The sequence below is a fragment of the Microtus oregoni genome, unplaced genomic scaffold (genome assembly GCF_018167655.1).
Source record: "Microtus oregoni isolate MIOR12 unplaced genomic scaffold, Mior012 000019F_ref0000042, whole genome shotgun sequence".
In the NCBI taxonomy this organism is placed as follows: domain Eukaryota; kingdom Metazoa; phylum Chordata; class Mammalia; order Rodentia; family Cricetidae; genus Microtus; species Microtus oregoni.
The window spans coordinates 40,953,234-40,979,717 of NW_024543078.1; the positions used below are offsets into that span (position 1 = coordinate 40,953,234).

Here is a 26,484-nt window from a genome sequence, read left to right on the forward strand (position 1 = left end):
CTTGCTGTCCTTGGTGTAGGCAAGAACCTTGTCCTCCTCCTTCGGGTGGAAGAGGAGGGTCTCCACGAGGAAGGGAACTGGATACTTCTGGAAGGTGGTGCCTTCATCGGTGCTGAGGAAGAGGCTCTGCTCCCGGTCACCAAGGGACGAGCTCACCAGGATGATCTGAAACACAGAATGTGAGGCTGAAATCGGGGTCACTGCTAAGAGGGCTGTTCTCCCTTACTGCCCCCCACTCTTTCATGGAGACCCTAGCAGGCCCCATGGCAGAGCTGAGACTTGACCTGGAATTTTGAAGTTCAAGGTGTCTGCCATACAGAAGGCAACTGTGGGTATGTGGGAAGTGGGTGATGGGAGTGGAGGTATCTGCCTGAAGAAGAGAATGATGAGTTAGATGGGGTAACCTAGAACTCAAAGGTGGGGTGAGGGGCTGACGGGGTGGGAAGGCTACTGCAAGATCACCACATCTGACTGACTAGTGTCCCCTGAAAAGATGTCTCCACACACTCAGCCCTGGGAGAGCGAGGGTTGAGAGCATGTCCTGCTCTAAGACCTTCCATGTTGTGTAAACAGTGGGTTTGGGTCTCTTCTTGGCCTGCAGAGGGTCCATTTTACCAGCAGCATTTGGCCCCATGTTGAGCACAAACACAGAGGGAGATGACTGGGCATGTAAACAAGACGACCAGCCCAGCGAAAAGACCTATTCCTAAAAGCAGATAGAGGTCACCCTTGAGACTTATCAAAGTAAACTGCCCCCTCCCCCAGAGTAAATGGACATATTAAATCACACCAGGAAAAACAGGTCAGGGATTTATCAGACACAGCAGACTGAGGAAAGGGTGAAACACCCTTACCTGGACTCTGGAAAGAAGAGGTCACCTAACACCATGATGGTGACCTGTCCTCTGACTCATGTGAGCATCAGGAGCATAAAGCCGAGAACTCCCAAGTGTCTTGAAGGCATAGGCTTAACTCAGTTCCCATGGTTGATACGGTCACTCCAACTGCCGTCCCCCCTCCCTGCCTGCCTGTTCGCCCATATGACCTGACATCTGTTCATCCTCTGGATCTGGTCCTGCCCTCCGCTTCACACCTCTGTTCTGCACCTCTTTCCTGAAGTGTGATTGGCACGGAAGCTCAGCTCAGCTCTGAGCCCGTGGCTGACTTGGCAGCACAGCCCCCAGCATGCTTCATTATCTTGTTCGCACAGCGAGTCGCCTTCCACCCACATCGGCTGTCTGCTTGCCTCCAGCTAGATCTCACAAACTCCTTGAACTCAGCTGCGAGCTGCGGCCTCTTCGGTCCTCTGTCACCATGCTGTAGCCTACTGTTTCAGTGAGGGTTTCTATCGCTGTGTTAAATACCATGATCAAAAGCAACTTGGGGCGGGAAGGGTTTGTTTCAGCTCACAACCCTCCGGTTGCTCCAACACTGAGGGAAGTCAGGGCAGGAACTCAAACACAGCAGGGACCAGGAGGCAGGAGCTGCAGCAGGGGCCTTGGAGGGCTGTTCACTGGCTTGCTAAGCCTGCTTTCTTACAGCACCCAGGATCACTCGCACAGAGTTGGCACCACTCACAGTGAGCTGAGCTCTCTTACACCAACCATTGGTAGAGAAGATTTCCTACTCAGTTGAGGGTCTCTCTTCTTAACATGACCAAAAAGAAATAAGGACAAAAACATGTGCACATGCGTGCACATACATCTGTGTGCTATGCGACTGTGATCCGAGAGTTTATATTGGTGATTAAGATTGGCAGCTGGGCAGTTGTGGCACATGCCTTTAATCCTAGCACTTGGGAGGCAGAGGCAGGTGGATATCTGTGAGTTCAAGGTCAGCCTAGTCTACATAGTGAGTTCCAGGACAGGATCCAAAGCTACAGAGAAACCCTATCTCTAAAAACCAAAAACAACAACAATAACAACAAAAATTAGAAAAAAGAGTCAGTTTTTACCTTGACCAGCTATCAAGGGATTCGGCACTAGTTGGCAATTGCGGCCAATAGATTTGCGGTGGCCTGTGAATTGAATACTAGTCAGTATGTTCTACGTGAAGGATACAAACATCCGTCCATCTTCCGGACGTAGCCGTCACAACAAGGACTTTACTTGGAAGCATGGTCACTGGTGATAAGTACAGGACCTCAAGAGAAAGCCATCCTAGACTTAGGGTAAGTCCACCGGCAGTGTCCCCATAAGAGGAGACAAGGGCACAGAGATGTGGACATGGGGCTGCTGGATACATGGCGTTAGAAGAGGCAGAGAGCAATGGTCCCCTGAACCTCCTGGAGTGGAATCCAGCACACCCTCCCTTGGATGCCCTGCCTTCACCCTGAGAGAACAGTCCGTACTCAGCCCTGTCACATACATCCCTAGCTGTGGCAGAAGCTCTGCCCGGGGTGATGGGGTGGGGGACATCACATCTGTCTTACAGTTCCACAACATATATTTTGTTCTGCTGGAGGCAGGTGCCTGAGGGGCTCACTGGAGTGGGCCATTTGGGAGGCTGGCAGCTTGGTCTTGTGGGGAATGCCACGTCCCTTTGATGTGCACACCATACCCTTCTGTGCTGCATCTGAGGTGACAGGAGACCCACAGGCTGGATGAGCACCTCACGTCCTGTGTGGCTCTGAAACTAGCTAATGAAACTCCATTACTGCGGTGGTCTCTGGTTCCACACTGTGTTCTGCCTCATCAAAGCCTCCTAAGAGGAAGTCACCATGGTACCCAGTTTTGTGGTGTCCAAGACCCTTGGGGAACCCTGGTGTAAGGCACCCCCTGTGCACTGAAGGCCACCTACCCACCACCTTTTAAACTTTTTATGCTGCAGAGTCCCCAAGGATACCTTCTCCTTTGGGCTTCTTGGGACTCCCCTCTATTTCATGGCGTAGTCCAGAAAGGTAGCCAAGACCCTGTTGTCACACTGTGGGTCACAGGAGGGCTTCAGCGTTGAAAGGGGCAATTGGAGAGCTCCTTATAAGCCAGACCTTAGGGTCAGGAGGTCTGGGTAAGCTGGGAAAGTGACCCCATCACACAGCATCCAGGCAAGGGGTGCCAGAGCTATTGGCTCTGTAATCCCTGTGGTGAAGGCAGTGACACGCTCTGCGGGGCATTATGGTGAAAAAGACCCTCTGCTGGGCCTGGGGGAACCAGCATAGTTGAGCAACACACAGCTCCAGGAGGGCGCAGGGCAGAGACCAGCCTCTGTCTGGATGCTGCCGCGATGGCCTTTCAGAGGTCAAGCTTCTCTGGAGAAAACAATGAAGGGCCCATGAGGATCAGTGGGCTGCACAGAGTGCTTGCTCCGCTCTAAGTGAGCCAATGATAATTCCATCATGTCTTCTTTTCAAGGAATCTTAACGAGCTCCCTGGGAACATTAATTAGTCTCTTCCAGCATAAAGCCCACTATCTTTGTTCAGGAAGGCATGGGAGAGACTCTCCGTAACAGAGCAAAGAGATGAGCCTGCGCGTGCAGAGGAGCAGGGTACCTCAGGGAAGGGCTGCAGAGGGGCACTGAGAACGGATACAGGGTGGGAGCCGCGGGTGATGGATTCTGCGCCCTTCGTTACAGTGACTGGGTTATGGGAAGCACGTGGCACTCTGCATTGGCAAGTGATGTGGCCGCAAGCAGGAATGAGTGAAAGCAGAGAAAACCAAAGGCCACAGAGGAAGCCAGAGCAGAGGTCAGTTTAAAGTGGAGACTTAGGATTCCAGATTTTACTTAAATAAACTTATTTGTAATGGTTCCAGGTGGAAGATGTGCCCACTGTCACAATGAGGGCATAGAGGTCTGCCGATTAGTAGTATCTAAACACCACACTGGGCTCAGATGCTGCTGACTGCCTGGTTCTGACCCAGGACCTCATATCAGACACTGTGTGATTAGTTGGTCAGGTCTTCTTGGATCCCGTTGGGGACATTTTTAGCTTCGCCTGCTTCAATTATGTGGCTGTGGGGAGGCCTACAGACTGGTTCCTGCAGGGGTCCCTCCAGGGAGCCTCAGCTAGTGTGTTTTCCATATTCGTCTGTGATCTCCCAAGAAACACCACTGCGATGGTATTCGCTCAAGATCACAGAGGGTGGCACGGTCACCAGGACACCCTGTGGTGCCTGTGCCCTGCTGCCAGGTGGCCTCTGCCAGGCTCCTTTGCTGTGGCTCGCTTGTCTGTCCTCTTTGGAGTGGGATGGCGTCCTGCCTCCGAGGGTGAAACAGCTATGAAGTGACTGGAATTTTGCACTAGAGCTGGCCGCGCCTCCCCTGCTGTTTACTTAATCATTCAGTTATATCGCCGGGGGCTCATGAATATTTATTTTACACTTTGCATTGTAATTCATAAACAGTTTTCCTCAGAGCATCCAGCTGGAGCTCTCAGGAACTTTCAGCTCCTCCCCGTGTCCCTCTGGCACATCCTTTTGTCCTTCCAAAGATAATTCAAACTATGTGTAGATACCTGGACAAGAAGAAAACTGACACAAGCCACCTAGACGCCCTGTGTTTGGCTCACCAAACACCCACTTAACATCCTTTCTCCACCCCAGATTCTGGGTGGGTGCACCCCTGGTTTGGCCAATCTTCTTCCCAGAACCCATATGCCCCTCATTAATGCTCTTTCCTGTGATGTATTCTGATGCTGCAATTGCTTGTCGCGGGCCTCCTGTTTGAATTGCGTGCTCTGAGCAACTCCTGTGTTGTACCTCTAGTGACCACCAGCACAGGTGTGGGTGGGGTTGGCAATTGTTCCATCCTGGGATAGGGGATATAATGCATGCAAGGATGAGAGGAAGGCTAGCCCCACCTCCACTTGGACTCCCATAGGATCCTGTGTTTGTTTTTCTCTTTGGGAGAATATCTGCATGAATATTCAAGTAGCCTAGAGGTCAACAGCCAGAAAGTCTCATTCACTTCTTCCTCCTCACTGCTCCTGGTAGCACACATTAGTGAAGGCTCATTCATTCATTCATTCATTCATTCATTCTTCTATGGCTAACGAACTATGAGCCAGGGGACCTTCTCTGAGGAGGTGCACACAGGTGGGCCTTGAATGGGTAGATTTGACGGGCAGACTAGGGTAGTCCAAAGTCCCTGGCCCACCTCCCATCCCCATCCCAGGCTCCTGTATCAGTCAATCACCCTAGTTCTGTATTTCTGCAGTGGGCTGAGACGATAGGCACCTTGCCTTTCTGGGCATGTGCTGCTCCCTGCACAAATACATACCCAAGAGGATGGAGATGCCCCAACTCTGGTACTGATGACTGAGAAGCTGACCTTGAACTTCTACCATGATTCAAGACCACATAGGAACTAGCCAAAGCTTCAAAAGTTCTTGTGTGGAAACTCCCAGGTAATGGAGCCCTATCTGCAGGTGGCCCCACACCTGTCAACCTGTGCCCCAATATCTGATTGTTAAATAGCTTCCTGTCCACCAAGGCTCTCTCCAGAGACTGCCTCTTCTGGAGACCCTCCCTGGTACAGAGTCAGTGAGGTTCCCTGACCCTCACCCGAATCACCTGCACCACTAACCTTGTGACCCCTTGTGCTCTCTCCAGGGAAGCCCCCCTACAGCGTGGCAGAGCTGGGTCCATCTGCTGTAGCCACATCCCAGCCCAGACACCTCAACCGACACCAAGTAGGTGCTGGGACTTCATTACTGAGTAAGAGCACTGGGCAGGGGCCACCACCCCCTCAGGTGGGCCCAGGGCTCTGTCTCGGTGACCCTGGGGTGAGAGGTACTAAGGGCCCAATAATCTCACCAGGGTCTATTTTCTGCCTTTGGGCTGGGAGAGTGAGCCAGGAAAGAGTGGGGGTGAGGTGCTGACAAGGATGGGAATACTGGGGCAAAAAGCAAATCAATTAGTAGCTCGCAGGCAGATTGTACTTCCAAATTGAGAGGCAGACTCTATTTTCAACAGTGTATTTTTACCGCTTTCTATTCTGGGGGAGACATATGGTACCTGAGCTAGGTCCTGGGGGCCGTGAGGCTGGGTTTCCTGAAATCAGAGGCAACATGTTCAAACATGCTGTTGAAATATTTGACACGTTCCTTTGACTGATGGCTGGGCAAATTAAAGCCTGAGCCTCCGGAAAGAGTAGTAAGCTGCAGGGGCCAGCACAGGGGCAGGGGCGTGGGACAGGGACAGGTATATTGGGCACTGAGAGCACTCAGCATTCCTGCCAACGAACTGCGATTGCCCTCACTTCTCAGAGGAGATGCTGAGGCCAGAGAGGCTGAGGGCCTGGTGTATGGAGCTCACTGCTAGTGTGACTGCACCAACTCCCCTCCCTTGATGTTCCTCTGCACCACCCAAGGCCTAGGGCACGGTTGCTTCTGTCTGGAAGGCAACTAACAAGCACCAGGGAGCTTGATACAACAGAAGATCCTTCAAAGGCCCCTCTCCCTAGCTCAAGGGCCAGAGATAACTCCCAGAACTCTACAAGTCACCAAAATGTTAGGGATGGATTTCTGACTGCATGAAGGCTCCATGGACCTCCCCCACCCCCAGTCAGTGCACACACATGGCCTGAGTCCCTATTGTGGTGAACCTCTCCTCCAAAAATACCTCTGTCCCTAAGGCCTGCAGAGACAGAGAGAGGGTCTCCATGTTCTGGAGCATTGACCATGTGTGACCCCACCCTGCTCCCCTGCTGCAGCAGGCAGATGGCTTCTATAGAATGTCAGCCATGCAGGAAGGGCTCGGGGAGCTCCTGGCAGAAGTGGGGGTAGGATGGGTGGCATCTGTGCTAGATCTCTGCCTTGGCCATATCAGGAATTCCAGCTGCTTATGGGTCGACATGCCTTCTTCTGGGCTCCAGCTTCAGTCAGCTCTCCTTCCTGTCTGCTGGGGTCCACGGGACACCAGTTTGTACCTCCTAGTTTGATGCATCCCTTTGACCATTTCCCTTGGAGGCTTCTTGCGGTTTCTCTGACCACAAGATGCTAGATGTCACCTCCCTGGTCCATTTCCTGCCATGAAACTTTCAGCCCATCTCTTCCAAAAGGTAGCGCTAACAGCCAGCCTGCCCCAGTGGCACACATTGGATACAGTCACTTATGTGGGGCTTACAGAAAACAAAGAAAGTATACGTCATCTTTGCTTGCTAGAGCCCTGCCTGGCAGTCCCACAGACCTTCTCTCTCCATTACGTGCGTATGTGTGATTGTGTATATGTGTTGGGGGTGGGGCTTCCAGCCCAAGCTCAAGACTTGGTGTCACCTGTCTACTGAGCAACCTGTTCCTGGCTAGCCAGCTGGAGCCAGCTGGGAACTCAGGAAACTTGGTTTTGACGGCTGGAGATGCAGACAGTGGAGACAAACAGCGAGGCACCCACCCCCAGATCTGAAATTAGAACCTGCTAGAATCTCATCTGGGGCCGAGTGAGTCATGAGAAATAAGAATTCTCTAGCCCAGACCTTTCTCGTTCCCCAAGACTTGCAAATGGGGGGAGCACTGGTACACACAGGAGGGATCTCTAGAGTGGCAGAAGTGGTCTATTTGGTAACCCCTGAGAGAGTTTGCCTGAGTTATGGCCTTGGGTAAACAAGAGGATGGGACCTGTGGAGCCAGGTGGGTTAGCTAAATGAGACTTGAGACAAAGGCAGCATGCTGGAGAGGATGGATGGCTGCTAAAGATGCCTTGTAGTTGGGATTCGGAGGCTTTGGTAGGGACTGAGTGACATGCACCACATAGAAGTCTCTGACCTGCTGGCATGGGCAGATGTGTATGGCTGTATCATTCACATGTATGTGGATAGGAGACAGGATGACTGGTTTAGGAAGATGACCAGGGGTCAGTCTGAGCCCCGAGGGTTCTTGGGACATGCCCAGGGGAGGGAGAGATCCTCAAGGCAAGCCTGGCAGGAAGCTGGCCTGGAGACAGGCATTTGAGGATGGCATGCCCACCCATGGGGCCGGGAGCCAGATGTGGCTTGGCTTACTCCAGGGAAGGTCATTTGGAGTGTGCTCTCTTGACTGCTTTGAAATGAGATAGTGTGACATGGAAAAGAACTGGCCTGATTGCCAGCCCATCCCCCCACCGTCATGACATGCTAGACTGAGCAGTCTTCACATGAGAGCGGACAGGTTGAGAGCAGACAGGTTGAGAGCAGGTTCACTGGTCTTCCACAGATTCTCTGGGCTGGCCCAGGGCCTTGCTCGTGCTCCCAGCTGAAAGGTTTCTGCCCCTGATCAGCCTCCCGGCCAACGCAGCAATCCAAATCAGACCACATCAAACCAAATTAGAAAAAGGCCAGGTTTAATGGGTAAAACGCTCCCAGATAATGCCCCCAGAAGATGGAGAAAAGAGACCAAAACCCATGTGTCTGTTTTATAGGGAGCAGTTTAAATACCCTGTGGGGATGGTCTTGAGGCATCTCCGGGGAGGAGCTCTGTTTGGTGGGCTTTCTGAGATGAGGCGGGGATTGGGGAGAAAGAGATGAGGGAGGGGAATGAGGTGGAACTTCTATCAGAACATTCCAGACTCTTTGGGTATATGGATGCTGGGGGCTGGGGTAGAGCTTCCACCAGAACACCAGCATCCTTCCCAGGACCAGCACAGGACGAGAGGACAGCTGAGACAATGGACAGCAGTTTCCAGTCTTCTTATACTCAGGTCTGCGACCTTCCCTCCAGTCTGGGACAGTCATCTTAACATGTGACCTTCACCTCAGCCCATGACCTTCACTCCTCCATCCTATCTACCATTTAGGGAAGCCTTGGGAGCCCAATATTAAACTCCTTTCCCATACTTGCTGTAGTTTCTGATTAAAGCCTTATGATGGATAGATCTAGAACTATTCTGCCAGTCAAATACCAGGATCTGGTCCACTCTCTCCCTGCTTACTGAACAATGCACACTCCATGCAGACCATTCTCTGTACAGAGTCCTGTCTTTGGTGCTCATGTCTTTGACTTCTCATCTTTGACCTACAAGATCCAGGACTTGGCTGCCTCATGACAATCTTCCAGCAGTGTGAGCTTGCTGTGAGCTAGAGAATTCGTTCCTGCATCAAGGTGACAGAATGGAAATATCTGCTGGGGCGGGATGCAGATGACACCTGGTCACAGCATGATTCCCAAGAGATCTGAGCTCCCATTGTGCAGAATACATCACAACAGTATCAGAGCGCCCTGGGCCCCCAGCTGGGAACTGCTGTACTGCCTTAGAAATTTACCAGGAGTGCTGAGAGACGAGAGGGCTCAGGGCATGAAAGCACTTGGTGTACAAACCCGATGACCCGAGTTCAATCCCTGGGACCACGGTTGGGGGAAAGAACCTACCAACTTGCCCTGAGACCCCTATATGTGCACTGTGGCATACATATGCCCACCACCCCCGGGAAGGAAGGAACAAACAAATCCACCAGGAGCTAGCAGGCTACAGCAAGAGTGGATAGATGGTACTGCCTGTCCATCTCGAAGCAGGGACACAGTTGGTTCTCAGCTGGGCGCCTCAACTGCCCTTACCTGACAGAGCAGTGACTTCTCTGTTGCTAGAATAAGTATCATGACTAAGGCAACTCTGAGAAGAAAGAGCTTATGTGGGCTCATGGTTCCCGAGGGTTAGAGTCCATGACGACAGAGTGAAGGCCTGGCTACAGGAGCAGGAAGCTGAGGACTCACAGCCTGAACCACAAGCATGGAGCAGAGAAAATGAACTAGAAGCGTCTTTAAACTCTCAAGGCCCACCTCCAGTGAGATACTTCCTTCAACAACTCCCATTCCCTAAGCCTTCTTAAGCTGTGCCACCAACTAGGGATGAAGTATTCAAGTGCCTGAGAGTATGAGTAAGATCTCCTTCACCACCAAACCTAGAGAAAGGTTACTGTAGGAGGGCAGCTTGGCAAAATTGTTGCCATGATAGTCTCGATAGAGACCAGCCAGAAAGTAGGCCTGAGTTTTGGTTAACCCAAATGCAACACCTGACTCCAAGAAAGACTACAAACTGAGACCAACCAGGCACCACCAAGGAATGAAGCAATCAGCATCCAAGGGGAAAAGACCTAATGTTCCAATCATTGTAGATAGGATCCCCAGATGTCCCTTAGCCCAGCACACACCCGTCTCCTTTCACCAAGACACGCCTAGATAAATGTCAGCCAATCAGTGGTCAGGAACCTTAGAAATCCCTCACCCAAACCTCTACTATGATTAAAAAAAAGCCCACCCCCAACTGAGCTCGAGACCCTCTGAACTTGTACCATTGTGTCAGACACACAAAGGGTCAAAGCACAAGTTTGAATAAAGACTCTTTGCCTTTGCATACGGATTCAGACTCCTTGTTGGTCTTTGGGGGACTCTGTGATCTGGGCATAACAGTTACTTCAGAGCTTATGAAGGAAGGGAGGGGGAGAACTGGGCCCAGAGGTAGTGATTGACAGGATGCAGGGTGCGGGGGTTGTGGAGGTACCATACATAGGATTCCTGTTATTTATCTACATTAGGGCTATGTGGAGTGTTGGGATCACCATGGTGACCAAAGAGCACAACCCCCTCAACCCCATCTTCTGGACAGGATGTATTCATCAACACAAATGGTAGTCTTTCAGAGCAGCCTGGGTGGGAGATGCCCTTGTCTCTCTTCCAGACAGAGGAGCAGGAGCCTGGAGGGGAAATGACTTACCCAGGGCCACACAACCATAAGCTCCCATGTTGATGCGTGCGTGGCTCTGCTTGCCGTCTTGCTATCCTGCCTCTGTGTGAACGCTTGCGCCGGTGAGCAGCACCCAGCACTGATTTAGTTAAACAGCCACTCAAACACCATCACAGATGTGATTGCCAGTTAAGGTCTGGTTCAGCTTTAATTACTGACTTGACAATTGCTGAAATGCCAAGAACCGTCCCTGGGCACACTTGTAAACTGAGAGGAGGGGCCTGCTTTCCCCTTGGCCAGGGTCTGCCTTGAAACCTGGCACCTGATCGATAGTCATCAAAGACGGAAGACGTATTTCAGGAGACATAAAAGCAACTCACCCTCATGTTCTACAACCTTGATTTATGGGTAATCTTGTCAATAACATGAAACTCAAGGCGGGGCCATTGTTGAGACCTCTGCTCTCTGAGGGGCTGGGCATGGCGGCCCTGGAGGGAATGTGGCTTAATTGCGTTTGTTTGCCTGTCTGAAGGCATCTCGCCGACAATGCAAAGAAGCTCATTTGCCTGGGCAGAGTGTGGAGGATGGTGAATTCTCGGGAGTGACTGTGTTTTGTGAGATTGTCTTTTATCAGGACAGTTGTGCTAACTGTGTAAGATTAGATCAGTGAACAATTTGTTCATTCATCTGCCCTAATTGAACAACGGAAGGCGAGGGAACGCGTGGCAGCACCGTTAGTATTCCGGCTTTGCAGAGCTGACTGCGCCTGGGTAGTGGTCCCTAAGGCTTTCGAGTCAAACATTCACAACCAGAGGCTAGGATGCCATTGCCACCCCTAGTCCAGGTGGCTAAAGCACTTCCTCAGCTCGACCGTTCTGGTCATTGTCCCTGGGGGTGGGTGATGGTGACCCAGAGCCACTTGCCCTGCCCTGCCCTGCCCTGCATGTTCACTTAGGAACCGTTGGTCGTCTGTTCAGAGAACCCAGTGAGGATAGAGCTGAATGGCCCACAGTGCAGCTCCCTCTTTGGCCCTCACTGTCGCTTCCTCTTTGACCCTTACAGTGGCAGCTTCCTGTATGGCAGGAGAAGAACCTTACACAGGAAACCCCAGTCTCCAGCCATAGCTGATACCTTGAGTGACATGGCGGTGGCACACTGATTATTCAGCGTGGACAACACAGGCGACAAATTATCCGGCTTGGATTAGTGCTTACTGTGTATTGGTCCCAAGAACCTGGGAACAAATGGCTAACTGAGGTGCCTGCTTACGTATCAGATCTGGCTGCCAGTTTCTCTCAGAACAGCAAGTATCTGTTCCAGCGTCCTGGCTCCTCTTAGGGACTTCTTGCCCCTCCCGCTCCCCCAAAACTCTCCAGCCCCTGAGCTTCACTTCCCTCCCTCAACTTCTGATTCCTATACAACTCATATACTTTGGCCATGTGCTGTCCTGGTTCTGCCCTTGGCTTCTCTCATGACCCTCTACTCTTGGCTCCTGGTCCCCTCTCTTTCCCCTCTCTCTTCTCTTTCTCTCTCCCTCTCTCCCTTCTTATGGCTTGGTCCATTCTGCCGACCATGTTCAGTCTTGGCTCTTCCAGATGTCTCCAGCTGTGTTCTCCCTCATATCTACAATAACACCTTCTCTTCAACCACACCCAGGACAATCACACACATCCTCGTTTCCATCCACCGTGTGCCAGGAGTAGACAGAATGCTTTCTGCGTCTTTTAAACGGTGCTCCACTGAAGTGAGCCAGTCCTTGCAGGCGTTTAGATAGGGATCTCCCTAAGGCCCATGCGTTGGAGGCTTGGCCCCCACCCTGTGTAGAAGTGGTGGAACCTGTGGGGAGGCTCGTGGGGGGGTGTGACCTTGAAGGGGACAGGACCCAAGGCCCCTCCTCTACATTTTTCTCTCTTTGCTTCCTGGCCACCGTGGGGTCAATAAGCTACTTTTGCCATAAGCTCCTACTATGGTATATCCAGTCAGAACAGGGTTGCAGCAGCAAAGCCAGTGGGGCATGGACCTCTGGGAGCCACACAAACTTTACCTTCTTAAAAACCAATAATTTCAAGTATCTCAAGACAGCAATGCCCAGGTCCCAGAGACAGCAGCTCCTCTCCCAGCCACACAGTGTCTGGCAATGTGGAGCCTGGAAGTAAGCAAGGTGGTCACTCTGACACCCACCTACAGAGATGAGAAAGGACACACACGAGGAGCCCTCCAGTCCTTTGTGTCCACCCTTAGCTGAACTAGAGAGTGAGTGCTGTCAAGATCCTTGGCTTCACGAGGCAGACTGGAAGACAGACAGGCAATGTCAGACAGGTAGAAACAAGCAATGTGAACTCAAAGGAGGACTCAGGCCCTTAACAAAGAGGGGTTGGGAGGCCCCATGCTGTCAGGAAGAGTTTTTTTATTATGTATACAATACTCTGTTTGCATGTATGCCCGCGGGACAGAAGATGAAGGCACCAGACTTCATTACAGATGGTTGTGAGCCACCATGTGGTTGCTGGGAATTGAACTCAGGACCTTTGGAAGAGCAGGCAATGCCCTTAACTGCTGAGCCATCTCTCCAGCCCCTGTCAGGAAGAGTTTTAACGAAACATAAAGGAGAGCGGATGGGTCAGGAGACCCATCTTGCAGCAAGGTGATGAGGAGGCCATGGTGTTGGAGGAGGCCAAGGCCTGAGCTGCAGACATGTGACAGGGAAGCACCAAGCCACAATGCATGGAGGGAGGCAGAGAGATGGTGCAGAGATGGGATACGGACCAGAAAGAACAAGATCCACAGGTCAGTTGGATCAGACAGGGCAGTACCACAAAAAGCTCAAACACGGTGAGGATGGAAGGTCCTGCTGACATTCTGTATACATCACTATGTCCAAGCCTCATCACGGGTGTTCTGAGTCAGTGGCAGGCTGTGGTGTCTGAGCCTTGTCAGTGGTGGGATGTGTTGTCTTGCAGCCCCATGGTCAGTGGCAGGGTGTGATGTTTTTGAGTCAACTGAATATTGGTGGTAGGCTATTGATGTCTTAAGGCATTAGTAGTGTTATATTGGTGTCTGTATATTGATAACCAGTGGTGGGGTATTAATAACTGGCAATATGGGATGCTGGTAGCTCTGATCACTAGTGGTTATGGAACTGAGGTACTGGTAGTCACAGAAAGGCATGACTTCTAATGTTATCATGTAGTCCTTGAACATGGCAGTGGTGGTGGCCATGTGTTTCGCCAGTTCCTTCTTGTCTTTTTGTTGGGAAAGGAATGGTGACATCATTCTCAAGAAGAGGGCTCTGGAGGAGATTTTCCAAGGGCCCACAGACACTGCAGGGAGACTACAAGACCAGAGATCTGACCAAAAAGGTGTCCTGAGAGAAAGGGTGCAAGTTGTTCTGTACCCAGAGTCCTCCCAGTGGTGGCCTGGTCATGGTCTCTTCCACAGGCATAAAACAGAGGGCAAGACTGGGTTTGGATGCGAATCAGGTAAGGTAAGATGGTTCCAACCTCCTCTAAAATTCAATGACACCTGAAGCTCGGCCCTGGTTGAGTTGCAGAGATGGAGCTGGCTGAGGGCAAGCTTGACCATGAGGGATTTATGATGGGAAATCATCACCTGTATCTCTGAGCTTCGCTTGAATGCTCCTGGTGATGGGACGCCTCCCACCTCTGCCTGGACGTTTCTCTCCTTACCAGGACCATCCCAGCAGAGAAAGAGCTGTGCGGGCAGCACACCTGAGCTGACCTCTAGCTATGTGAGTCCACGTGGCCTGGAATCAGTTCAGTGACCCTGGGAGGCTCAACCCAAGCCTTGGAAAGCAAGAAGGCACTGGATAGCCTCTCTTTGTCTCTTCTATCTCCTGAGCTTCAGGCTGGGGTTGGGGAAGGGCAGGGGGCGGGTATTACAGCTTGTCAAGGAACGTGCCAGTCTTTCCCTAATTAAGGCTCCTCTGGGCATCTCTCCCTCTGGAGGACCCAGGGAAGAAGGGCTGGGCTTCAGGGCAGGATGTAGTACTCTTTACCAGAATGCCATTAAATTAATCCCAATCATGCTAATTATAACTCATAGAATTGCTGGGACACTGGGGAGATGTGACAGTGTGTGAAACGCAGGTGTAGCAGCCACACTGACACCCTGAAGTCAAGGTGACAGGTGTAATTCACTGTCACTAGATGTCCGGCCATGTCACATGTCCACTCTTGGTCCCTCCCAAGATGCAGAGCCTCATGATCCCCATTTTCCAGAGAGGTTAACACTCTTCTCTGAGGGTGCCCAGCTCTGTGAGTGTGGCTGAGCAGGTGACAGGTGACAGTGTTTCTAGCCCCAAGCCTTGTCACAGCTGCACTGCCTGCTTTTGATCTATTCTTTGTGCTTCTCTGTAAGATTTTGTTCAGCAAAAGAGCTTCACATGTCAGGAAAAACATGTTCTACACTTCTGAATTCATCATGATTGCCCTAGTGCATATGTACACACACACACACACACACACACACACACACACACACACACACAGGGCGGGGGCAGAGGGAGGGCAACTATAGGTAGCTGTGATAGGTAGGTCCTGGAAGGACCTGTTCATGGTTCTTTTGTCCACTTCCGCATACTCCCCTCCATAGGCCAGGCTCTAACTGGGCATCTGCTGACATCCCACTACTCACAGCCAGTGCCAGCAAAGCCTCTAGAAACTGCTTAGGCATCTCCTCCCCTGGGCAACAGTGTATGGTGTCACAGAAGCCTGGAGCAGATTCTTACCGCTGATCTACTATGCGGATGCCGGCTCTTAGCTATGATAGGTCAGAGTAGCGGATTGACTTCATGGGCAGCAGGAGGGGAAGTACTTGGGGAGGCTTGGAATCATCAGATTAATTGATTGACACAATACAATTGACCTGACTGGCTGCCAGTTGGGAGACAGGAGCATATATGCTGAAAAGGGAGCCCTGCCATGGCTTTCACTGATGAACTCCCATCGCTGGTCTCAGCTTAGGTTCTAAACAAGGCAGAGAACTCCCATTGCTGCCTCACAGGCCTGCAGTGGGAGCCACAGATGCCAGAGTTGTTCACAGTGCCAGTGTGTGTAACTACACATTGACCCAGATGATAACAGACACTTGGCACCTGATGGAGACAGCGGGGGAAGAACATGGCACACGATGCGTGATTCAGTGATGGGGAGAAAGGAGATAATAGCCTTTGTATGACATTGGCAAAACTTTCTGAGGTGCCTTTGGGAGGTAGTTACAGGAGCAGAAAACAATGTCACAAGATGGAGACCCCCACGATGCCAGTGGGTCACCAGGTGGAGGAGATGTCATTCCACAGCTTGGAATCTGAGTGGACACTGGGGCTGGGAAGCCCTGGGGTGTTAGGTGGTATCTGAAGTGGTGATGGTGAGATCTCAAAGGACAGAGGGAAAGCTGGGGGATCAACGACCAACTCAAAAGGACTTCCTCCACGGAGCACGTCTCACTCCTCCACTTTATCACCGCTCGTCAGGACCTTGGTTTCAGAGTCTCCCTGCTCTGACAGTCCTAGGGCTGGAGAGTACATGGTGCTCACTCCACTTCTGCTTGCCCAGAAACCAGGTACAGGAAGAGCTGTCTAAAGGCTAAAGGCTTGCTGCATCATTGTGCATGAAGGAGTGCACATGTACGTGTGGGTGGAGGGCTGTGTATGTATGTATATATATATGCATATATATTGATAAGTAGTGAGTAGATGACTATACAGACAGATGACACATGCATGATGGATGGATTCATGGATGAACATATATATATATACATATAATATGCATACATACATATAAATGTAGTTTGTGTGTGTATGTGTGTGTGTGCACAAGTAAATACTTGGAAGGGTGAACAGAAACACAAATAGGTAAGACAATCAACTGGCTTTGATTATGCAGATCAATAGTAGGGAGTGAGTGGTGAGTAGATGGATGGGTGGATGAGTAGAAATGTAAAAGAGGGGATGGTGGATGGATAGAAGATGATCAAATGAGTGGGAAATGAGTTGACGGGTAAAGAGTGAATGGGGAAATGGATGGATAGGTAGGAGGGTAGAAGGTGGATACTTGGGTGGATGGATACGCAGTTGGGTGAGTGGATGGATGGAAAGGTGGGTTGATGAATGGATGAGTAAATGGGTTTGGTGGGTGGAAGAATAGATGAGTGGATGAGTGAACAGAAGGGAGCATAGCTGAATGGATGAGTAGACATGGATAGATGGATGAACAAGAGCAGAAAGATGGGTGGGTAGGTAAATAGGTGGAGAGTATGTAGCTTGATAAGTGTGGTGTGGGATGCAGTGTAAGGGTGGGTGGATAAGTGGATGAATAGGCAGTGAAAGAATGGAAGTTTATCATCTATTCCAAGTTTTGTGTGTCTCCTTCTCATGAGCTACCATTCTAGGCCTTGTCTCTGGGCCCTGGCTCCTCACCTTTGCTGAGGGGTTTAGTGGGTCATATGAGGGCCTTGGGGAAGGCCCAGGAAGGCTGCTTTGGGGGAGCCTGGAGTGCTGTGAACCACCGTGGAGCTTGCTTGCCAGAAATCACATCCAAAATGCACATTGAAGAAACATAATTTCCACATGGCTGGTTTTAAAACCAAGTAATTAAATGGTTTTACAGTCTGTTTTTAAAACAAGCTCTTTGAGTTATGAGCATAAAACATGTCTCCGTCATGTCCAAGTCGCTCTGCCTTGAGATTTCCAGCGCCATGGGTTTTATAATTAGGTTGCACGGCAGCTCCATCGTGGCTGGGGCAACTTTGCAAAACTCATTTTGTGGCTTGATGTGGCATAATTAGCCCTGGAAGTTCCCAGGGAGGGATTTACCTGGGCACGTCTTATAAGGAAACTGGAGGGGAGCCAGACCTGGAGCTGTGAGGGAGGGCATCTGGGGAGACATTGCTCTCAGCATGGATGGGGAAGGCTCAGGATGCTTCCAGATGAAAGCCAGTCTCTCCCCGAGTGTGTAACTGGGGTGATGTGCCACCACCTCAGCCACCGAGCTTGGAGGTCGCTGGCAGGCTTGACTCCATTCCCCAAAACATGTCCTCAGTGGCTGGAGCCTAGGGGAAGCAAAGCTGCCAGCCCATAGGATGGCCTGGATAAAATTTTCCAGTAAACGAACAAATGCTTAGTATAAATATATGTATGATATTTGAGACACAGTAAGAATAGTTCGTTGCTTATGTGAAATTCAAATTTAACTCAGTTCTTTCTAAACTTTTTATGCACACTGCACTTGAGTCTCTGGCGTGGGTTCAGAGCCCACTGGTCCCCTGTGGCCAGTGTGAGGCCAGCTGTGGCTCCTTATTACCTATGATGAGTGGCAGTCATTGTGAGAGAAGAATTTGGGTCTAAGTGGTGTCAAGGGGTCCGTCAGTCCCTGGGGGAAGGGAAGTGGGGACTTCATGCCAGCATCACTGAGCATGGGGAACCAGTTGGCAAAGCTGCTTTAACAGAACGTGGCTCAAGAGCCTGGAAGAGCGACGTGTGCACCAAGAGTGGGGACAGTAGGCTGTAGGCCACATGTCCTTCCCTCCCTCTCAGATATCCCAGGACACAGCAGCAGCCTGCAGTCTGGGGAGCAGCACTGACCTGGGCTTGGGTCAGGGCAGGGGCCTGGGTTTAAAAATAGCTTCTTCCCAAGGTCTCCCCCTTTTCTACCTTTCAAAGGAGGAGCTGTGAATGACACGGGCCTGCCATAGGGCGCTCTGAGTCAGCCCTGACTTGTTTTGTCCCAATCATCCTGGGCCCACAGGCTAGGACAAACCTATGACGAACGCACGTGACAGACACTGGAAGTATGGACGCGCTGTGGCACTGGGGTGGCTCACACTGCAGCACACAGCTCCTTTACGCCAGGCCGGACTCCTGGCAGGTTCTGCTGGAAGCTGCAGGTTTACTGAGGACGAGGATCTTTGGTCCTACCTGGGCATTATACCTACACATGGGGACACTGATGGCTTAGGCTGAGGCCTGTCCTGGAGGCAGCCGTGGGAGCTCGCCTGGACATCCAGTAGAGATTTGGAGGCAGGTGTTGTCCTCTTCTGCTGACCCCATGTTCCCTCTCTGTCCTCCCATACCCAAGCCTCTTTCCTTCCACTCTGTAGCCAACCACCATGAAACCATCTTGGAGTCCCGTCATGTTCTGTCTGGGTGATCTCACCATTTCATGATCCGATTTCAGTGTCCTTTCTCAAGGTGCTCGGCTTGACCTCCAGCTCCACCTCCTCCCATGTGCCCAACAGGTCACCCACCGTTTCTCAGCTCTCCATGCCATGCCCCATGAAGTTAAACCCCAGGCTCCCGAACACATCCAACAACAGACTCACAAATAGAGGCCAGGACCAAGGACAAGGCCAGAGTCCCTCTCTGGATCACGGGTGCCCACTGTGGGCTCAGGCAGCTGCTTCTGGAAGCTGCAGGGCACTGTGTCTCGGCCCAAGGTCCTAGAACTTCCACCCTACTCCAGCTCCCCCACTACCCACAATGGCAGTCAAAGGTCACAAGGGGAGGAAGTTGGGGCAGTCATGCCATATACAAATACCGAGATGACCTTTGCCTGGCTTTCCTGTGCCGTGGAGAACAGTGAATCTTTTAATTTTCTCCACAAAACCATTCAAACCAACTTTTGCTTGTGGCTACAGGAACACAAAGACCAAGGAGCTGGCAGTAAGCAAAACCATGTATTTCCATGCCCAGGCCACTTCCAGAGGGACTTTGATGGTGGGTTCAAAGTTCACAAGTCAACTTGAAGAAGACCATGCCCCCCCCCCCCATGTAATCCCTGCAACCCAGACCACGCACTGGCCACTCCATGGGTGTGATATCAGCTTGAGGACAGGAGAGAGACAGGTGAGCAGACCCCAGGCCTCTCAACCTCTGTCCCCGACTGCTTCATCCGCACCTGGCAGACTCAGCAAACAGCACCTCTGTCACACAGGCTTCAGGTGATCCACCCAGGCCTTGGTGTCAGTCTTTAGAGGTGACAATCCTAGGGAAGGTTTGTCCTGCCCCTCAGTTCCTCAGCAACCTTTCACAGCCCTGGTAGCTGCCAACAACCCATCCCTTCCTACATGTGCGCCCTGGGAGGGCTATTCACGGTGCTGCTCAGGGGAGTGTGACAGGCGGAGCTGCCTTTCTCCTCTCTTGTCCCTGCGACTTTGCGTGGGTTGAAGGCCAGACATCTTTATGAACTTCTGGGAACTCAGTGACTGAGGGACACTCCAGTGCACAGTCTTGTTCTTTGTGTGTGTGTGTGGGGGGGGGTTTCTGCCTGCTACCGAGACCCCCTGTATTCTTTCTCCCCCACCCAGTGAGAAGTTGTTTCCCTGAGACTCCAGATGCCAGGCTTGGTAGCAGGGCAGCCACCCTTTCCTCTTGCAGTCCATTAGAACTGGTCATTCCTGCTTTCTGGGTTTTAGACCCTTCAAGAGGCCCACAGAAGAAAAGGATCTACCAGTAAGACAGGGTAGACACCCCTACTACTTTGCCATAGTTTTTGAGGCACCCATGCACCACCCCCAGGTGAAGATGTGGGACCAGAGTGAGGACAGAGGACTCTGTCCCCTGAGGTACAGACCCACAGCTTCTGAAGAGTACAGCCCTGGGTCCTCATCTTTGTCCCTTGCTGATGTCATGTAATTGGCACAGTGATGCAGTGCACCTTGGAAGGGAACACACAGGGATGGGTGGCATGGTGAATGGGACATCTAAAAGCCATTTCTCCACAATGTCCTTGGCTAGTGCCCAATTGACTTCCCTGAAAGCATTTGAAAGCCAGTCATCTTGGTGCTGGTAGGAGCTCCAAAAAACCCTCTGACACTGTGAACTCTCCTGAGCACGTCCTTCTAATAGGCCTGGGCCGGAGAAGCTGTCCAGAGCAGGCATTGGCGAACTAATCACCACCTCACGATTACAGAGCAGCGTCTGCTGGTCACTTCAGTCAGGGACTCACCAGCGTGTCCACCCGGACAACAGCCAAGCAATGTTGGTGCGATGGCAATGCCAGACACAGAGACCAGGGTTGGTTTGTGGCACTGGCTCACAGGGCTAGAGGGACTCTGTGTGACAGACTGAGGGTAGGATAATGAACTAAGATACAGAAATGGTGCTATGCGGATATGTCACAGCATCTGTCCTGGACTTGGCCCCCTCATCTCCCACAGCACGTCACAGGGTCACTTCTGTTTTGCTCCTAGGAGCCTTCACCACCCTTGCTGCTGCTCTGTTCAGTATGTCATCCTGTTGTTTATATGTAGTCTGGGGGCCATGGACACAGAGCAGGATATGGTTCCCATCATTCAGGAAGCTCAACCCCAAAACTACAAAGACCAATGAAGGCCAGGAGGGAAGAAGCCCCAGAGGCTGGGGATGGGGAAGAGTTGGAAAGGGAATGTCTGAATTGCAAGCATCTGGAGTACTGCCTGGAAAAGGTGACAGCAGAGTTGAATGAAATCCTGCCAAGACCAAGACTTTTCTGGGAGTGGGGAAAGTTTAGCAGGCTGGGCCTCTGGCGGTGTGAAGGGCAGATCTCTGAGGACTCCAGGCTCTGTCTCCTGCTTGCTAGTCTCAAGAACAGAACTGCTGAATGGTACCATCCCAAGCTAAGAGGAACCAGCAAAACCAGCCTATTCTATTCCAGCCAGCCCGAGGCCAAGTGCATCTCAGCACCCAGGGTGGGGAACCCAGGCTTCTCAGAGCACTTTGCCGAGAAACGGCAATGAAGGCCACCAGTTGGGACTCTCTCTGCCCTGGGTAGCTTTCTCCCCCGGGGCCTGGCTGTGGTGGGGCCCAGCTTCTGCTGTCCCAAGTTGCCTGTCTAACCAGTCTGCTTGTGGAGGGCTGGGATGTGGCTCAGTGGGTAGAGCGCTTGTCTAGCGTGCACTCAGCCTTAAGTTAAATCCCAAGGGCTGCACAAACCAGGTGGGGTGACACATGCGTGCAATCTTAGTACTTGGGAGGCAGGTGGATCAGAAAGTTCACGGTTATCCCGTCTGCTACAGAGAAGGTTCAAGGCTAGTTTGGGCTACATGAGCTCCCGTCTTAAAACAAAGAACAAAAAAACCCGCTAACAGGCACCAGTGTGTTCTAGCTTCATGAGTTCAGGGCATTCAGGCTGTAGGGCAGGAACATGGACCCTGTTCCCAGGCTTGAAAGCTGCATAAACCAAATATGGCAATTTATAAAGATGTAAAGGTAGGGTCTATGGTGGGGTGCTGTCTTTTATTTATAACAAAAAGAAAAGAAGAAAGAAAGAAAGATTGATTCTATGTCTTTAGCCACAGAATCATAAGACAAGGGGAAGAGACAGGCAAATATTCCCAAAGCAGAGAGGCTCAGTAAGAGGGTGGGGCTTCTAGAAAAGGCCACTGACCAGCCTGTCAAAAGTCCTTCCTTGGGAGGCACAGGGTGGAGGCAGGGTGGGAGTGGCGGTGGCAGGATTGCGGGGGTGGGGCTGGGGTGAGCTGAGGAGGGTGAGAAAGGGGCAGTGCCAGTTGGTTCTGGCAGGGCAGGGAAGGGGGTGGAAGGAAGGTCCTGGAGCAGGAATGACCCCTGGTGGCTGTTATAGGCTGGGACTTTTGCCTGAGGGCACAAGGAGCTGTGGGGAGGGGGCTCTGTGGCTCTTTGTCTGATTCCTGCCCTGCTTAGACACTTGGGGCAGTCCTGCCAAACTGGGAGCTGGGAACCTCCTCCACCTCCCCACCCTGCAGCTGTCTCCTGAGGGACAGAGCTGTAGTCTCCCTCAGTGGCAGTCTTCCCTGACTAGGGACTATCTTGTCCCCGACACAGAAGGAAGCATATAGAGGGGTCCCCCTAGGACTCTCTTCACATCTCTGTGCCTCAGTTTCCTCACTGGGAGTGAGTGTGAGAGCTGCCTTCCACAGCGCTAAAGGAGGGAATGCAACAGCCTCCGCTGGCTTCACAGCGTCTGCTCAGGGCCCTCCGGGCTCTCTCCTCTCTGTGCCAAGAGTTCCCTCGAGCGCTGTCCCTCATTGCATACCAGCTCTTGACCCCTCAGATGGGGTCATTCAATGACTATGATTTGAGAAAACAAGAAACGAGATCCACTTATGCCCTGGCTGCTCCCATTCCAGTAACTGAAACCAGCCCTGGCGAGGTCTCCACTGCGCTTGCATCAGGGGCCGCTTACTTGTGGAGTGAGAGGGAGGACTGGGGCAGGAGAGAGGAGGCAGGAAGGTGGGGGCAGGTAGGTAAGGTGGGTTGGGGTGGAAGGGTGGGTTTAAGAATGCTGGGGCACGACAGCTGGCGTAGGAGGCCTGAACAGGCAGGTTAGGACAGGAGGCTGGGGCAGCTGGGCAGGGGTTTGCAGCTAATTAAGTGTGTGATCTCAGATCTCGGTAGACTTCCTTAGCTTGTTGTCCCAAGTCCTTCCCCTATGTCACCTCTGAAGCTGCTTACTAAGCAGCTGCTTGTCCTCAGATCCTGTCTAAGGTCTACTGCTGTGTGACCTCAAGCCAAACACAGGAAGACCACATCAGTCAGAGCCAAGCTCACTATGTATGATTGAGGGCACTCGGAAGAACCCCTGGGGAGACAGGCAGCAGGAAGGACTGAGCCCCGGGATGAGGGTTGGGAACCCACATCTAGTTGGCCACTCCTTTACCATGGGATCTGGGAATACGGGCTTCCCGAGGAACCCTGCTCCTAATCAACAGAGTGAACAAGGATCCACACTGGTGGACCCCAGCAACCTAAGCCCCAGTCTGGAGTCAGAACCTTGGCTGGACCTCAGATCCACCCACAGCTGGGTGTGACTGTCTTGGAGTAAGTCTGCCGTCTTCTGTGCTCTGATTTGTCTGTGGGTGAGCATAATGTTTCTGTGTCTACAGCCGCTGCGGGGATGAGGCGACATTGTTTCGGAACATCAGGCACCCAGACACAAGGCAATTTTTAAAGACCATCTGAATACAAGAAGGGACAGATAGAAAAGCTGTCAGGAACATGTGTGTTACCTAGACCAAAGCTTCAGCTGCAGGTCATGACCCCATATGGGGCTGAATAACTGAACATGCTTTCTGAACTTGCAACAGTGTGAGACTTCAGAACAGGCCACAGCCAAAGAGTAACTTCAGAGTCAAACGTGTCCCAGATCTCAGGTGTTCCTGGTAGTGCTGGCCCAGGGAGTGGTGTGTGTTTTCAGTGCAGCCTGGGATCTAGACATACAACACACACACTCTGCCATACCACACAATGCCAACAGAGCCTCCTGAAGCATTTAGGTCTGCATTCACGATTATCGTGCAATACAAGCTCACTGATCTGTTGCATATACAGCTTGTGCCCTTGTGGACACATTAAGGGTTTACAGACAACAGAGACTTCTGGTATTTTCCCATCACCACTACTCAGCAGGAATTAAAACAGTATATCCTTGGATTGTACCATGTTAGATATGCAAGCCCAACCATGTCAATGTGCAAGTTTGCTTTGTTCTTTAATATGGTAAAACTGTACATATACTCTAGAATTGCTTCAAAGTTAATTGTTTGTGGTTCATCACCAGTGCGTTTTTGATTTGTTTTCTTATTTTAAATACCTATTTATCCAGTGTAACAAACGTTTCTCAGTCAAAAGGGGGTCTCTAGCAGAAAGTGTGAGGACGTCCATGACCTGGGAGCCAATGGCAGTGATAGGAAATTGAAGGGATTGACAGAAACAAAACAAAACACTGTTGAGCAAGTGTTCGGACTTTCTGGACACAATGGGAAGAGTGGAAGCAAGGACACAGGCGCCAAGATTAACACAGGAAGGCTTGGGTCTGGAAGGTCTCCAGAGGCTCATGTGTAGAAGGTGCGCTCTCAGTTTGATGCTATGGGGGGTGTGTAACCTTTGGGGGGGTGAGTGGGAGAGGATTAGGACTTGGGGGGCATGTCCTTGATGGAATGTTGGGACCCAGTCTCTTCCCCACCTTTATCTCCTACCTGCCAAGAGGTGACTGGCTCTGCTCTGCCTCTCACGACAGGCCCCAAGCAACAGGGATAACTAACCAAGGACTAAAACCTTCCAGACCATAGGCACCAATCAATGGAGGTGGGATTCCCCTCTGGATGGTGTGAATATGTTTTACCATTGATTAACAAATAAGCTGCTTATATCAGGTATTTTGTCTTAGTACCAAAATGCTGACCAACAAGGAGAGAATGTAGAAACAGGAAATGTAAAAATAGAAATAAAAATTAAGATATTCACAATACATTACCAATGGTTACAACATGCTTGAGGATTGCAACATCCTGGCAAACTACAAATACTGCTAGACTCCTCTCTCAACATCCTACCAAGGGCTTGGAGAGATGGCTTGGAGGCTAAGAGCACGGGCCGCTCTTGCAGATAACCTCAGGTTCAGTGCCCAGCACTCACATGGTGGTTCACAGCCACCCGTAACTCCATGACGCCCTCTTCTGGCCTACACAGGCATTGCATGCACACGGTGCACATACATACATGCAGGCAAAACACCCATATACACAACATAAAATAAGTATTTTTTAAAAATCCAGCTATGAACTAAGAAAAGAGCCTAAATTATAAAGACAAATGAATTTTTGAAATGAAATTATAACTGGCACAAATGGATGAAAGCAAGCCCATGCATCTGTGTAAATGTAAGATTTTAAATGTGATCTCATTGCCAGGAAGAGAGCTGACTAACATGGATAGAAGCTTTGACTCACAGGACAGTATAACCATGTATGTGTTCTGATTTCCTTCTTCTTTGTGTATGTGTATGCATATGAAGGAACACATGCATGTGGTATTATGTATATATGTGGGTGTACAAATTAGAGGGCAACCTCAGGTACTGTTCCTTAGTCGCTATGTCCACACCTTTTTTTTTTTTTTGAAAAAAAATGAACTTTCTCACTGCTATAGAACTTGTCAATTAGTCTAGGTTGGTTGGCTATCAAGCCCCAGGGCCTCATCTCTGCTTCTCTAGCACTGGGATTCTAAGTGGACTTGGTTGTGCAGGTTTTTTTTTTAAATACAAGTTCTAGGGGCATGGATTCAATCAGTGAACCAACAGGGCCATCTCCACATTCCTAATATTCAAATGGTTACTGTTTATTGTCCATTTAAGAGAAACTAGCCGAGCGGTGGTGGTGCACACCTTTAATCCCAGCACTCGGGAGGCAGAGGCAAGTGGGTCTCCATGAGTTGGAGGCCAGCCTGGTCTGCAGAGTACAGAGTGAGTTCCAGGGCAGGCTCCAAAGCTACAGAGAACCCCTGTCTCAAAACACACACACACACACACACACACACACACACACACACAGAGAGAGAGAGAGAGAGAGAGAGAGAGAGAGAGAGAGAGAGAGAGAGTCAGAGTTAGAGTCAGAGTCAGAGTCAGAGTCAGAGTCAGAGTCTAGAGTTGACTGGGAGTTGGGCCCCTGAGCACACTTAGGGAGGGAGAACTCCTTGATTATATTAATAGAGGTATGTAAAGACTCCCATGGTAGTTGGCACCATTCCCTGGCTGGAGGCCTGGGCTGCAGACCTGGAGAAGGGGAACTGAGCAGCAGCAGCGGCGGCGGCAGCAATGGCAGCAGCATCCATCTCCACTTCTTGACCGAGGACGTGTGATATGAGCAGCTGCTTCCAGCTCCCGCCACCTTGACCTCTCTGTCATGATGGATGGCACCTGTAACCGTGAGGAAAGCTAACGCCTTCTCCCCTCTGCTGCTTCTGTCAGGGCTTCTCTCTCAGCGACAGGGAAAGAAACTAAGGCAATGTTTCCAAACCATGATCCAGGCCTGACACAATGGCACGGCAGTTACAGCTCTCATATGCTGGTACTCACTCATGTGAATGTGTGCACACACATTAAATAAATACATATCCTAAAATAAAATACAATCTAAAAAATG

At 51.1% G+C, this 26,484-nt stretch overlaps 1 protein-coding gene across 1 annotated transcript in view; it reads right to left on the reverse strand.

The window, feature by feature from the left end:
* The window catches only part of LOC121459795 (VPS10 domain-containing receptor SorCS2), a 220,149-nt gene that overhangs the window by 62,181 nt on the left and 131,484 nt on the right, over nucleotides 1–26,484 (reverse strand). Inside the window, exon 3 of the mRNA XM_041669802.1 lies at nucleotides 1–165. Within this exon, the coding sequence (XP_041525736.1) occupies nucleotides 1–165 (165 nt within the window). The remainder of the gene's footprint in view (nucleotides 166–26,484) is intronic.